Source organism: Equus caballus, chromosome 31 (assembly GCF_041296265.1).
Source record: "Equus caballus isolate H_3958 breed thoroughbred chromosome 31, TB-T2T, whole genome shotgun sequence".
In the NCBI taxonomy this organism is placed as follows: Eukaryota; Metazoa; Chordata; class Mammalia; order Perissodactyla; family Equidae; genus Equus; species Equus caballus.
Genome location: NC_091714.1, coordinates 21,351,542 through 21,367,052, shown reverse-complemented (window position 1 = coordinate 21,367,052; position 15,511 = coordinate 21,351,542). Strand labels below are relative to the sequence as shown.

Genomic DNA, 15,511 nt, shown 5'->3' with positions numbered 1-15,511 from the left:
GACTGGGCATTAAGAAAACACCTAAAAATAAAACATACCTCCTTGTACTTTTTAATGTTTCTTATATAAAATAGATTTGAGTATAGAAACCTTTAAAAGAAGTAAAAATGTATATACACACACTCTTATATATAATAGAATATTGAATTTAGGAGTGAACATGAACAGTTGGTAAAAAGAATCTGTTAAAATTTAAAGATTTGCTACTTAAAGTAAGTTTATTCCTTTGACAAATCATGAAGGAAGCTTCGTTTTTGCTCACTATCTTTTTCAATAAGAAGGAAAACCCTTTTGAGACCACTAAAAGAACCCACGTGCATCTTTTGTACCATTTAAAAAGGAAACATTTATTGGTCTATTTATAGATATTGACATACAATAGCAGGTTGTTTTAAGAAGCATGTGGGTACCCAGTTCCTGATTACAGACGTGCAGAATGTCAAGGTTGTTGGAATTCAGGAGACAACTCATCTGCTTCATGCCCCTGTGAATTTTTTTTAATCTACATCCTTCAGTCTCCATACCCAAACATCTGTTTTATGTCAAAGACCAGTATAGGCAGTTGGAAGTTAACGTGTTGCCTCTCCTCCTTGTAGATCTCTTTAAGGAAGTGGCGGGGCCGACAGAAATGTGTGACCAGAGGCAGCTCGGCCTGTTACTTCACGATGCCATCCAGATCCCTCGGCAGCTGGGAGAAGTAGCGGCTTTTGGAGGCAGTAATATTGAACCCAGCGTTCGCAGCTGCTTCCAACAGGTAAACACGAAGGATACTGGTCTTCTAGGGTGTGCCGGGAACGGTATGAGGATGTTCTGAGAAATGGAATGGCGACTTGGGCTGGAGTCAAATGGTGGAGGAGGTTGGGTACCATCCCAGAAAGTTTGTATTTTCTTTCTTAAGGTACTTTTGATTCAAGAAACAGCAGCCTCCTCAAGGAGACTTATAGTTTCTCGATAGATAAAACCCAAAATCTTTAACATGTGCCATTAGATTGCTAAGATTTGGCCCTGCCTTTGCTCCAGTCTCGTCCTTTGCTGCTGGTGCCCTTGTTCTCTGCTTTGCAGCCATACTGTTTTAGTTCCTTCATTTCTGCCTCAGTGCCTTTGGGCATGTGCCCTCTGTTTAGAATGTTCCTCCTCAACCTCTACCCACGAACTCCCTTCTCATCGCTAATCTTCATTCATTCTTTAGATCTTTGCTTAAATTTCACATCCTCTGAAAATCCTTGTCTGGCCCCTCCAGATGGGGTTATGTGTCCTTGCTATATTCCCCTGCATCTCCCTGCCTTCTTATGATGCTCATTACAATTATGATTACCTACTGAGTTGTATAATTGGTTGTTTTGTGTTTTCTTCTTCTGTATAAGCCTAAGCTCCACAAACAAGGACTGTTTCTATCTTTTTACTATTATATTCCTATGTACAGTGCCTTGAACATCCTAGCTACTTAGTAAATATTTGCTAACCAGTGAATAAAAACACCCTGAGTTCCCTGGTAGACAAGATTTTTTTTAAATATAAATTAAAGATGTTTGTTGTTAAAATAACAGCCTTTTCTTTGAGAACATACATGCAAAAGGAGAATGATGTGCAAAGATTTATACTGTTACCAATGTAAAACAGAAAAAGCACTTTAGTTTCTTTGATGCTTACTGTATCTAAAAGCATTTTAAAAGTGTTGCTACTGTTACACATATGCATAGAGTACAAGCCTACAGATATTTTGCCAAAGCATATCCAGTGATTTATCATTCCTGAGAGAAAAAAAACAAAATGCTTGCACAATTTCTTTAAAGAGAATTGATGTTATGGGTTATTACTTTTTATTTTTATATTTGCAGGGGAAAATTCATTGCCCTAAGCTAATATCTGTTGCTGATCTTCCTCCTCTTTTCCTCCTCCCCCGCTCCACCCCGAAAACCCCAGTACATAATTGTGAATTCTTCTGGTTCTTCTATATGAGCTGCCGCCACAGCATGGCTACTGACAGACAAGTGGTGTGGTTCCGTGCCTGGGAACTGAACCCAGGCCACCGAAGCAGCACACACACAACTTTAACCACCAAGCCATCAGGGCTGGCTCGGGTTATTGCATTTTATAACGGCTCTTTTTCTTGTTTTGGAGATACGAAAAACCAAATGAAAATTCTAAGTATGATTCTCACATGTGCTAGTTCCTTAACAACAGCAGAAGGATGTTGGTACAAATTTAACTTTGCACATATGAAAATTACTTAGTATTAGGATCTAAAGAGAGACCAAGACATTTCCTATAATTTATCGTGATAAATTTGGAAATTCTGCAAAGTGCATTCATAGTCACATGCTCCCAGTGTGCCGTTGTAACAGCACTGTGTGTTCTAAGAGGACGAAAAGGCAGGTAGTCAGTGTGAAGCAGGATCAGCATAACGCTGACAGCCAAGATAATGGATGTCCCAGTGACAGTCAAAGGAACACATTGGAGCAGGACACGCATACTGGTTTTTATTTAGCATTCGTAATGGCCTTCAAGTTTGAGAAGTGATCAGTGAGTTTCGCAAATTTTTACTGTGTTAGATGAATGAGTTTTATAGGATTCAAGTATTTATGTGAAAAGAGTACGTAGAATTGTGTGGGTTTTGTTTTTGTTTTTTTAATAATCGGGGTATATAAAGAATTGAGATTTTTTTCTTCTTCCTTTATGATAATTTCTGCTTTTTCTATTATTAAATTCTACAATTTTCTTTCCTTGAAGAACCTTAAATGTTTTGTGATTTAACTGACCCAGAAAGCGCTGTATAACTTTCCTTTTGCTTCTGTACAGATTTTCAGAAGATTATGAAGCAACATCACTTGCTGTAATTTAAATGCAGACATTTTCTGTACTTTTACTATGTTGGTTTCCTCACCAGAATAACAACAAGCCAGAGATCAGCGTGAAGGAGTTTATAGATTGGATGCGTCTGGAGCCACAGTCCATGGTGTGGCTGCCGGTTTTACATCGAGTGGCAGCAGCTGAGACTGCAAAGCACCAGGCCAAATGCAACATCTGTAAAGAATGTCCAATTGTCGGATTCAGGTGAGGTGACATATGCCAGCGCTGGCAGTAGGTTACTTTCTCTTCTGTTTGTGCAGTCTCAGTGTGTGTCCATCTTCCTTCCCATTTATCTCCATTCGACCTCCTAAACAAATGGGATGCCCAGCATATTCCATCTATCTGAAGGTGGCCTTCCTTCTCATAGCCACGACATGAAGCTTATTTTATTATTGTCATTGTTATTTATACTCTTTTGCTCCAAAACCAGATTTTTCTGGATTTCTATTTACATAGGTCACAGAAATGTTCAAGCATGATAGTTACATTACTCATTATCTATAGATGGCCCTGACAGAATTCGGTGACGTTCTGAGGCCTTGTGGGGCATCAACCTTAGGAAGCAGGAAGCAACATTTAAATACTGACTGAGAAATCACCAAATTACTTTGCGTTACTTCTGCCAAGTTTGGCTTGAAATACTACTACTGTTCACCTTCACGTCAGGAGGGCTGCTAAAGGCCACACTTTAAAGCAATCAGTTTGTGGCCCCAAAGCAGACTGTGCAGGGTCTATGGTTTGTCGCTAGATGAAGTGTCCTGGCTGTCGTGGTCCTTTTGTCTTTTTCTCTTGATATCAATATGCAGTAGACTTCTTAGAATATTCTGTATTTCTCTTCTGGGGGGAATCTGGGAAGTAGCCCCAGTTTAGTCTGGAAATCTGTTATGAAATGACAAAGGCACTCAAAGTTTCCTGTGTACCTTTCCTTTGTACCTGAGGAGAAATGAGCTAAGATGGTGATTTGCTGATGGAGAGTCAGTCAGGGTGGCTGGGATTGGTTCTGTTGTATATAGCATCAGTATCTTGAATTAACCAGAATTGCTTTCGTTTGACTGACTTTATCAGCATAGTTTGTATGAAGAGTATCATTGCACTCTCTGTGGATGGCTAACATATGAAATAGAGCTCAGATTTCCTGTTCTTCCATAAATTGTGGTGTAGCTGGGCAGACAATCTAAAGTGTTGTAAGTTCAGAAAGCCTTGGTAGCAGTGAGGCTGTGTGTTCTAAGAGGACGAAAAGGCAGGTAGTCAGTGTGAAGCAGGATCAGCATAACGCTGACAGCCAAGATAATGGATGTCCCAGTGACAGTCAAAGGCACACATTGGAAAGAGGAAGATGGAAAAGGTACAGTTTAAAGGCACCAGGTTTCTTGGAATGGCTGAGTTTGAAGTACCTGGTGGACACAGATGGACAGGATAAGGAATCACTAGAATGTGCAAGCTCAGGACACCAGTGGGAAGATAATCCAAAGAGAGACATAACCTTCAGAGCTAATCGTCACTGCCACTTATCCAGTGCTTTTTGTACAGACATTGTGCTAAAATGTGTTGTATTTGTTATTTCATTTACTCATCATAAAAACCCTGTAAGATTGGTAGTCACATCTCTGTTTTATACATGAAAGAACTAAGATCAGAGATGAGGCCACTTGCTCAAGGCTGGATTTCCAATAAGTGGAGACGAAGTTGGGATTCAAATTGAGGTCTTTTGGGCATTGGAGTTCATAGTTCTCTGTCACTATGGTATAACAAAAAATCAGATTAGATTTTTAGGAGAGGAGGAATTTCTCATGAAGAAGCAATTAGATGATGCTAAACAGAACAATTGATTTAGGACATTGATTATTAGACCAAAAATATTATGTTAGATATAAAAAGTAATGTGAAACCGCAAGAAACATCCAGATTAACTGACTTGGGAAGAGACTGGCTTATATAAAACCTGCCAAATGTGGCCATTTATATAGTCTGAGATGTGATGAGGAACTAGATTTCTCAGACCTGGGGACATGGAGAGTAAAGGACAAGACAAAAAGCTCTAAAAAATATTAGCATTTGATTGCACCTTTAAAGCTTTATTTCTTAGAAAGAAAATGACCTGAAGCAAACATAGCGTAATATTAAGATGTTAAAAAGCTGAGATGTGGGTACACTGATGTTTGTTTATTTTTCTCTCTGCTTTTGAATAAACTTGAAATATTTCATAAGAGAAATACATTTGAAGAGCAGTTACAAAGGGGAACAATGTCAAGTGTTAAATTTCAGATGTTTAAGTTTCCAGTATAAGTGTAAAATTCATAGGTGAATGTCTCCAGTATAAAGATGTGAAGTTGACCAGGTGGTCAGAGATCCAGGTTACAGCAGGATATGCAGGAGGCGGTGTATTGAAAACTAAACCTGGAGTCAGGCTGCTTGGATTTGAATCTTCGATATACTGTTTGACTGTGTGACTATGGATAAGTTTCTTGGCCTTCCTGAATCTGAGTTTCCTCAACCTCAAATCCTATGAGTGTTTTCTCGTAGGAACAGTTAATACATAAAAAGTGACTAGGAAACTACCTATCACAAAAAGAGCAGGCATTCAGTAAATGTTAGCTGTTTTTATTATTACTAATGATTATTATAATAATCGTTAGTGGGATGGTAGCTAAGTCCATGAGTGTTACTGAACTGTTTATTGAGTTGTCATTGAACTGTTCCATTAAGTGGAAATACCAGAAAAGCCTGAACAGTGATGATGCTCAGTGGCATGCGGGATTGAAAAGAGGTATAAAAGTGAGAAGGACCATCAGTGTTCTTAAGAGAAGTAGGAAACATGCTGTTGTGGAAATCCAAGAGAGGACGTGAGAAAGATGGCAGAGGTGTTCAGAGCAGCAGAGGGATTCTAAAGTTCATATCTGGGAACAGACCTTTGAATGAGGAGTCATTGGTCACCGTAGAAAGAACTCTTTCCACGTCATGATAAGAGTGGAAGGCAGATCTCAGGCTCAGCAAAATAAGTAGGTTAGTACATGCCAACAACTTGTTCAAGGGCTCTAGCTATAACTTGAAGAGACTATGTCTGTATAGTGAAAATGGTAAGATGGTTGGTGATATATTATCTTCCTTTTACTGGCATATATAGTTTCCCCAGTTTCCTATATTGAGAATATAGTACCTTTAAATTTTAAAATTTCTGAATAGACGAGAAGTATGTCTGAAATTGACACCTGGTTTAGGGACAAGATCAAGCAAAGGTTTCTTCAAACTAACGGTGACTTGATGATTGCACAAAACTTTTGCGTGGAGGGAGTGAATATAAGAACAATTCCAATAGTAAAACAGGGCCAAGGTGGAATTGCTCTGAGTAGCTTTTAGGTAGAGGGATGGCTCTTTCTCTGAGCTACAAGGAAGAATGAAAACCCAGCTCCAGAAATACCAATCAAGGACTATGTGCATTATAGAATAAACTTAACTTCATCCAGGCTGACTCCGTATCAAGCTGCCATTTTAGATATTTCTTTTTCTCTGAATTTTTATAAACACTGCTACAGTTTTTCTCTAATTACTTCCAAATTAAATTTTAATGAATTCTTAGATTTACAGAATGTTTTGCAAGCTGGGAATTATTTCAGTTCGGATCACATACGGCTGCTTAATAGTAGCATAAATAAATTAGAGGTTTGGTTTCCTTTCATAGAAAGAAAGTCCTAGAATAGGCAATCCAAAACTGAAGGATGGCTCTGCAGTCATCTGCGTCCCTAGTTCTATCATTTTTTTTCTCCCAGCTTCATTGAGGTATAATTGACATATAACGTTGTATAAATTTAAGGTGCACAACGTGTTGATTGGGCACACTTATATTGCAAAATGATTACCTCCATGGTGTTAGCTGGCACCTGCATCATGTCACATAATTGCTGTTTCTTTTTTGTAATGCGAATATTTAAGACCTACTCTCTTAGCAACTTTCAAGTATATAATACAGTATTACCAACTATAAAAACTATGCAGTATGTCAGATCCCTGGAACTTACTCATCTTCTAACTGGAAGCTTGTCCTCTTTAACCAACACCACCTCTTTCGTAGCTCCGTCTTTGCGCTCTGCCGTCCCTGCCATGTGGCTTCCATCTTCAAGGTCCCCTTGGCTAACGGAGTGTTTCTTCTGGATGTCAGGTCCACTTTCCGGAAGGAGGGAGACGGCGGTATGCCCTCCCACCCGAGTCATCCCTTGAAATCCCAGCTAGCAACTCCACCCCGTGACTGCGACTTGCATTGCGCTGTCACCACCATCAGCTAGAGAAACTGAGACAGTGTTTTCAGCAGGGCACACTGCCCACTAACAGTTCAGGGGTCTGGCACCAGTGAAGAAAGGGAGAATGGCTATCTGCCATGGAGGTGTTCAGCAATAAACAAAACTCCATTTACAAGAGATGTCAGTCGTTGTCAAGCCACGCAGATAGGTCAAGAAATATAGTTGGTGTAGGTGGTTGTTTCAAGCCAGATAGCTTCCCTGCCACAATAAGCTGGGTGTGTAGGATACGTGCATTGATTTTCCAGAAATCAATTTGCAAGGCATTCTATAGGTCATTTTAGAAGCTGCTCAGCTCTTAATAGGTTACATTATTAACTTCATATAACCTTTACATTTGGTTTCCATTTTCAGTGTTAGTCCTATTATTTAATTGTTTTCTGTAGAAATGTATATATTTATGCTGTATATATCTTATTACCGTCAGTCATCCTTTTTAGCAGATGGAGGATCTGGGAGATGTTTTCCACTCCAACCCAAAAAAAACTTAAAATCTAGAGTTTTGCTCTTCTAAATAAGATTCTGCAATTGAAAGTCACCGTAGTGTCATTCTTAAGTGAGAGATTTGAAAACACAGTTTCCAGTCAAGAATGTGTGGTGATTAAGGTTTTATTTAGTTTGCTCTTTAATTTTTTTTCCTAATGACTAGTTTAAACCAAATATGAAAATGTTCCTTGTAAAAAATAATGCCTTTGTGAGGGAATTTTGAGATTCATTTCTTACTGGTGGCATAATTGACATTTTAAGTTTTGGTGTATCAAGCTAATAAAAATGACTTCTCTTTTCTTCTCTGCCATTTTGCATTCACATTCAAACATTGCAGAAAATCTTCAGACATAGATTTTTGTCTTCTCATCATGTTGTGAAACAAATGGAAACGTTTTAGAAACTTGAACTCCAAAAATTTGCTTTTGTTTTTAACTTGGGAGTTGTTTTCATTAATTCCCTTGTGAAATTCAAGATTCTCTTTGTCCTAATTGGGAGCTAGGATACTAAGCAAATTCCACATTTGTGGCCAATATCCCTTGTATTTCTGTGGTGATTTGGATGAATGAAATTCCTTACCACAAATGATTGATTTGGGCTAAATAATAGGCTTGCAGGCCAATGAATTTTCATTTCTTCTTTCTAGGTATAGAAGCTTAAAGCATTTTAACTATGATGTCTGCCAGAGTTGCTTTTTTTCGGGTCGAACAGCAAAAGGTCACAAATTACATTATCCGATGGTGGAATATTGTATACCTGTGAGTACTGAGCCACTGTTTTTTGTTTGTTTGTTTTGGTTTTAATATATTGCTTTTGAATTAACTAGCGTCTAAAATTATTCAGTTTATCACACAACTTTTTCTGGGAAAAAATCACTTTCAAGATTGTGTAACCATATATATTTTATTTTATTTTAATTAACTATATCTATGTTGAATTAATTAACAAATAATTATACCCTTTTCAGAAAAATTAATCTATTAAATTTTGTTTACATCTGTGTTTTGATTTTAAAGTTAACTTTTTTTGGTAGCAAACTCTTTTAAGAGCTCACACTGACCTACATTGAAGCTGATACTAGGTAATGAGAAGTCATGTTCCTTTTAGACATATTTAAGATGTGTTTTCATAACTAATTATTATATTTACATTAGTAAAAATGTAGAAAACAGAGAAAGTAAAAAATCCATAAATCTAGCTCCTGAATTAAACTATCTTCCAATATTTTCCCATGTCTCTGATTTTAAGATTTTATTTATTTCTATATTTATGTAATTTTGATTCTGATTTTTTCACTGAACATGGTATACTGTGTTCCCCCATGTTGTCACACAGTATAACTTTTTCTGGTCCCAGAATATTTAATTTATCTGTAGTATAATTTATCTGACCATACCCTAAATTTGGACATTTAGCTTATTTTCAATTTCCTGGTATTATAAACAACACTTTTAAAGTTTTCTTTGTGAACACAGCTGTTTCCATATATTACATAAATTACGTTTTCATAGAATAAAGTGCTAGAAGTAAGTGATCTTGGTCAATGAATATGAGTATTTTTATGGCCAACATACTTTATAGCAACTTATTTTCTGAAAGAGGTTTATACCACTTTACATTATTATCACAATTTGTTAATGTCCCGATTTTACTACAGTCTCACTAGTATTGGATATGGATTCTTGTTGCTCCTTGGATCTAAAGCTATTTTTTTCTAAAGTTTATCTTCATTTTCTGTCAACAGCTATTTTCTAGCTTCCTTCCAAATAGTGAACGAAAATTTATTCATAGAGCTGTACGTTTTCTTTGGTTTAGAGAATTGAGTTACTTTTTGGATCATAAATTGACAGAAAGGCAGCGATACTTACAAAATATACACATATAAATCTCACTCACATTCTTAGGTATCTTATCTCAAATAAATAGGTACCCCGTATGTGGAGAGGAAATCTCTAGAAAATGTTGCAGAGTTATAATAGATGAAATACCCATAGTGAATAGTAACTTCAACTAGGAAAAATAATTCCCCTAAGAAAATTTGTGAAGCACCATTTATTGTTATGATTAACATATTTATTCACTCAACAAATAAATGGTGAGGACTTACCATGAGTCAGACACTGTCCTGGCTGTGATAATTCATCAGTGCACTAGCGAAATAGACAAGATTACTGACTCTCCTGCTCCTTTCCATTTAGGAGGAGGGGATGTGTGGCAGGGAAAAGGAAACAAATAAATGAAATCATTGCCAATTGTAGTAGGTGTCTTTAAAGAAATACTTGGGTAATGAGATAGAAGATTAGAGAAGGCACTTGGGATAAAAAACTTAAGGAAGGTCTTTCTGAGAAGTGAACCTCTGAGTTGAGATTGAAGGATGAGAAAGAATCAGCTGTGTAAAGAACTAGTAGGAAGGGTATTTCAGAAAAAAGAAACTGCACACACAGTGGTCTGGAAGTGGGAAAGACGTTGGCGTGATTGGGGCACAGAAGAAAATGGAGCATATTCCACAAGGGGAGTGTGGTAGGTGTCACTGCCTATATAATTTGAAGTGCTCTGAGCAAAATGAAAGTGTGGGGCCCCTTGTTAAAAAAATTATGGCTTTCAAGATGGCAACAGCAGAGCATTAAGCCAAGTTCAGGGCACTTCTGAACACAGGATGCTTTGCAGCTGCACAGGTCACGCATCCATGAAGCTGGCTCTGGGAGTAGGAAAAAGGTGGAAATGACTAGAGAACAGAAAGAAACTGAAGTGAGTTTCACAGAGTGAATTTCTAACCTTCACAAAAAGGAGAATGATGGGAGATGGGGTTAAAGAGAAAGGCAGGTGTCCGATTGTGCAGAACCCTGCTGATCATTGAAAGGAACTTGAATTGGGGAGAAATATTGTATTAATATTTGCGTGATTAGAGCTATAAATTTAGGAAACTGATTATAAAGAACTAATGTCAAAATGGGAAAAATCACAGAGTACATACACGATAAAGACGTATAAAAATTACTACATATTTAAAGATGTATAAAGTAAGTAAAGATGTATAAAATTACTATTTTTCTTGGTCTTAAATACAATAATCTCTAATGGTTTTGCAGAATACCCACGCAGTTTGAAATCTACATATCTTCAATGTCAGTCATTGGCCAGTAGAGCTGGGCTTGAGAAGCACTGATACACTGATGAATTTCACCCTCCAACCACCAATTTTAAATAAAATCTGTAAATTAGCTAAAACTCTTCTTGTGACACAGTCTTGACAAAGTCACTGTTATCATGTCGGAGATTACGGCTTACCCTGCGTAGTACAGGACGGCTTCCTTCTTGCAGACATGCTTTGGAAACCTCTGTCCCTTTCTGAAGTTTGCTTAGTGATCTTAATCAGCAAGCTACTCATAAATCATCTCTTAGGACAGGTTATTTTCTGCATTTGACCCCGCAACTTTTGATAAAATGACTAGAAATATATGTAAGTTGAGTCTTTGAAAGGCACGCCTTGAATTTAATAGTAATCAATTAGTTAATTTAACTGCTTCCCAAATTTTCTTTCTTTTCATCCACATTCTTTGAAATTTTGCTCTCCTCTTTTAAGTAAACTTTATTTATGGTTCATCTGTCTTTACACAATGTTCCCTGGACTCATTCGATGTCTGCCTTAGGAAAGGAACTCAAATGTGAGTTTTTCAATACAATAATCATAAGCTCTGCCTGAGTGTAAGCGGATCAAACCTTTCCATGCACATGTCTGCATTTCTCATAGTGCTAGGAAAATGCTCCCGTTGCTTTACTGACGCGATTTCTTTCCCCTTCCACTTCCTTTTCCAGCTCACTCTGAATGTTTCTATGGTTAAGAGTTTCTGAAGCCTTATTTTAAACCTTCAAAGCTTGAGAAATATTTCTTTAAACGTATCAGCCTACTATCTATGGCAATGTTTGTCTTTAGATGTAGGAAGACTAATGGTGTATGAAGTAGCTATCGTAATTTATGAAGGTATTTTATGAAATTGATAATAAAACATTTATATACCAAAATGAAATGGAATTTTTCTCTCTGTAGAAAATGATTTTTTTAGCTATTATTTTCCCCCACCATTACTATAATCCAGATTTGTACATTTAAGAATTCTTTCATTAGGCTCAGTAAGAGTCCATCTAAAACAGACAACGTGGTATGGATTATGTTTAATGCCTGTCACCATTCTCTCTCTGTTCACCCAAATTCCACCTTTTCACAAAAACAACTCAACTCTTACTTTGTGTGAAATCTTCCCAAACTTCTCTGGTTTCCCCTCACCAAAACGTGTCACTCTGTGGTCTGCCAGTAGCCTCGACTTCCCCAGTTAGCATTTGATTCTATGTTATCTTGTACTGTTTTCTGTGTGGTATTTTTACCACTCGGCTATCTTTTTAACTCCTTGAGAATAAGGATAAATCTGATACTTTTCTTACTATGCTTAGTTAAATCTGGCTCATAAAAGCTAAATGAGCTCATATCTGACATTATAAATACTAATTATAGAATATTAAAGCTGGAAAGGATCTAAGAGATCATCTAACTCATCCTCATCTTAAAAAACTAAGTCTTAGAGAAGGTAAGTGATTTGTTCAAAATTAGCGGCATGGATTTAGTGATTTAGTTTCGTTAGGGAAATATACTCACAATTTGGAACATTAGTAAACTGTTTTCTGTCTGATTGCTGGAGTATTATATTTGTTGAGTGCCCTGTTATATACCAGGCATTTGCTGCAGACTGGAGATAATAGTGTAAATATAATGAAGGAGAGAAAAGATCTCTATTTGGAGAAATTCAAGACTGTATATTTTTTAGAATGACTAAGGTTATGGATCAAGAGTCAAAATTTTGTCTTGTTACCTGTGCACTACATGTTTGAATTTGGAGATTATAGTTTATTTCTTAAAAAATTGCATTTTATATTAAAGATGTTCACATTTTAATTTCTTTTTTATTGAAGTAAGAGTTTATGATGATTTAATTTTCAAGTGAAAATTACCCTTACTGGATCTTTTTAAAAAAGTCGTCTCTATTCTCTGTTGCAAATAACCAAAATTTAACTCCAATCAGAAACATTTTTGTATATTAGGACCTATAATAGACAGGCCTTTAAATTATAGAGAGAGGGTGATGAATTTCACATATGATTTGTAAGAGTTCGTGTAGTTGCTGACAGTGACAGAGAGCTGGATAGGGTTAAATACCAAGGAGTTTGGAATTGCTGCTGGGGGCAAGCATGAGTCACCAAGACATGAATAAATTGATGGCTGCATTGCCACAAGAGTGCAGCTGAGGTTAATTGGCAAGGAGTTGCCGTCTATGGCTCCGTCATTGCTCAGTTGCTTTGGAATCAAAAGATGGTAGGTATATAGTGGAAGACCAAGGGAGTGAACAACTCAAAAGTGTTAATAATACTGGGATGGATTTGGGCTACCCCATGCTGAAAAGATCCCAAAGACAGTTGAGGGGCTAGAGATCATGATGATGGGGGAAAGAACGGGTTATTCATATTAAAGAAGTAGGAGCAAGGATCAGAAGGTACCAGTCCGCAAAAGACTTTTCCAAGTTAGAGACTTGGGACTGAAAGATGTTTTGTGTATGACAAGGCCTGAGGTGTGGCTATACCCTAGTGTGTGACTGAAGTGGGACATGAAAGGTTTTGGAGATGAGATGGCATTTACAAGATCGTCAGTATGTTTCTAGAGGTGACAGATGATAGCTGTGTCTGGCCAAGTACCGTCAATGGGGAGTGGACGGCCACGTTGGTATCAGTAGGTGTTAAGGCTTAGGGAAATGGTGTACACCTCCTGTGCTCTTGGCCTTTGGGAGGGAGAGATTACACAGCCCATAATGGAGAGGATTGTGGGGGAGATGGGATCATCAGAGGGCCATCAGGATTCATTGAAGGAGAAAGGTTGAAATCACAGTTATGAACAGATGTGTGGGAATGTGTGCATGAGTAAAAGAACAGAGTCCACAGTAGTGGGAAAGAAAGAAACAGACAGACCATGTGCATCTTGTGAGCGGCAGTGGCCCCATCCGTGCAGGAAAAAGGAGAAGTGGGGAAAGGCCATAGAGAGAGCACCTACCTGATGGTCAGTGTAGATCTCAGGAACTGAAGGGTTAGCTGGGAGAGGAAGGGGTTTGAGAGACGTGTTAGCTCAGGGAGAAGGGATGGGATCTTTGCAAAATTTTATTGCTAGAAAGGTCAGCAAGATCAGCCACTCCCAACATTCAAATTGTGGTGGAATCATTGCAAGATTCTCTGTTTATGTGCTGGGTTTGGACAGTTTGTACTGATAGTTTTGTACTGATTGTTTTGTTGAGATTTTTGGTGAGAAAAGGGGAGGACGGGGGAGAAAACCTTAATAGGAAACAGCTTATTAAGTTAATAACACTTAAAACAAATTTGTACTGTATTTGTTAAGCAAGTGCATGTTGCTTTCAAAGCAACAGGTTCAAGCATATTCTTGTCAATATTGATTAATATATAGGGAAATAAACCAAAATTTCATATTTTCAGTGTTTTCAGAAACTGTAGAAAATCAGTTTTCTACTGTAAAAAATAGAAAAGGCTTTCTTTTTAAAGTTAAAAGTGAAATCACATCTTTTCTTCACAAACTGTATGTCGTCGGCAAGAAAGAAACCCAAATAAATAGGACAAAGGAAAAAGCTGGAAATGCTTGTTTTGTCTACTCCTCTCCACCACTGCCTGCATTGATGTATTCCTAAGACTATAAAAATCAAGTATAAGAAAGTGCTGATTCATCCTTTGGAAAACTCTATCTTGCATTACTGTAGGTGTCTTGGGCAGTCTTGCTTCTTTGGATGAGACTTGGGATGCTTGCCAGTACGCTAAAAACACAGCCTCATTCCTATTTCTCTGACCTCAGCATCCTGAGCTTCTCGCCCACCTTACACTGTTTTCCCAGTGAGTTGAGTGCATTTAGAGTGTGTCATTAGCTTTTAAAGTAAGGCTTGGACAAAAATCCATTTTACTTTGAGTGATTTCTTAACCTACTTATTCTTGACCCCTCGGTGATTCTGTTAACGCTAATTTTTTTAGTTTCCTATTTTTCCATTAGAACTTGAAAGGCTCCGAGCTTGTCTCACCAATTTCATCCTATCCATGGAATTCGGTGTGTCTGAATTTCAACTTGTTGAAATCTGTGAACCTTAATCAAAACTGAAACGTTGTTTTGCAGTTTTTAAAAAGCCTGTTGGAACGTCTTTAAGATAAGTACTGTGATAACGAAATGTACTCCTTAGAAGTATGCACATACCATTTAGGACTATTGACTTCTATGTTTAAGAAGCAAATCTTGCCAATGGGGGGCTGTTCAACAATGATTTTAGCACTCGTGCATGATCCAAGTGATAGTGTTTAATTATTCTGCTCGTGTGCCAAATGACTGGGTTGTTTCTTATATAACCTTGATTTTCCTCTCTGTACTTCCTTGTTGTCCTCTGTCTATAACTTATTCATACTTGCAGTTAACAGTTAAAAATCTAATATTAGGAATATTTGTTAAGGAATTAGATAATACTGCCATCCCAAGTTATGAATTGCCAAAAACAAATTGGGAGGAGATTTAAAATGAATATGGTTTTGTCTCTTTGTTTGCAGTTCTTTTTGGCGTTTTGCTTAAATTACTAAGTAATTAGAAGTTGGGTGTTTTGACCTTTAGGTTATTTGACTTCATTGTTAATAGCCCCTTTTTATGTTTTGCTTTGTGGATCTTTGGTGTTACTAGTGGGAGTTTTTTGAGCTGAAGAAGTAAAGTAATTTATTCGAGGACCTGCTTGACTGTAACCGTGAGGGTGAGCATTCCTGAATTCTAACTTTTGCACCTTAACCTTATTGTTGCTTGTGGTTCA

The 15,511-nt window shown here is 37.4% G+C and overlaps 1 protein-coding gene across 43 annotated transcripts in view; it reads left to right on the top strand.

Moving 5' to 3' along the window:
- The window catches only part of UTRN (utrophin), a 478,290-nt gene that overhangs the window by 424,466 nt on the left and 38,313 nt on the right, over positions 1–15,511 (top strand). For all 43 annotated transcript variants that reach the window (XR_011434362.1, XR_011434361.1, XM_070256224.1 and 40 more), the window contains 3 exons: positions 597–754; positions 2,888–3,054; positions 8,275–8,386. Coding sequence is in view for 41 of the 43 variants with exons in the window: in XM_070256224.1 (XP_070112325.1) it covers positions 597–754; positions 2,888–3,054; positions 8,275–8,386 (437 nt within the window). In the remaining 2 variants the exon portion in view is untranslated. The remainder of the gene's footprint in view (positions 1–596; positions 755–2,887; positions 3,055–8,274; positions 8,387–15,511) is intronic.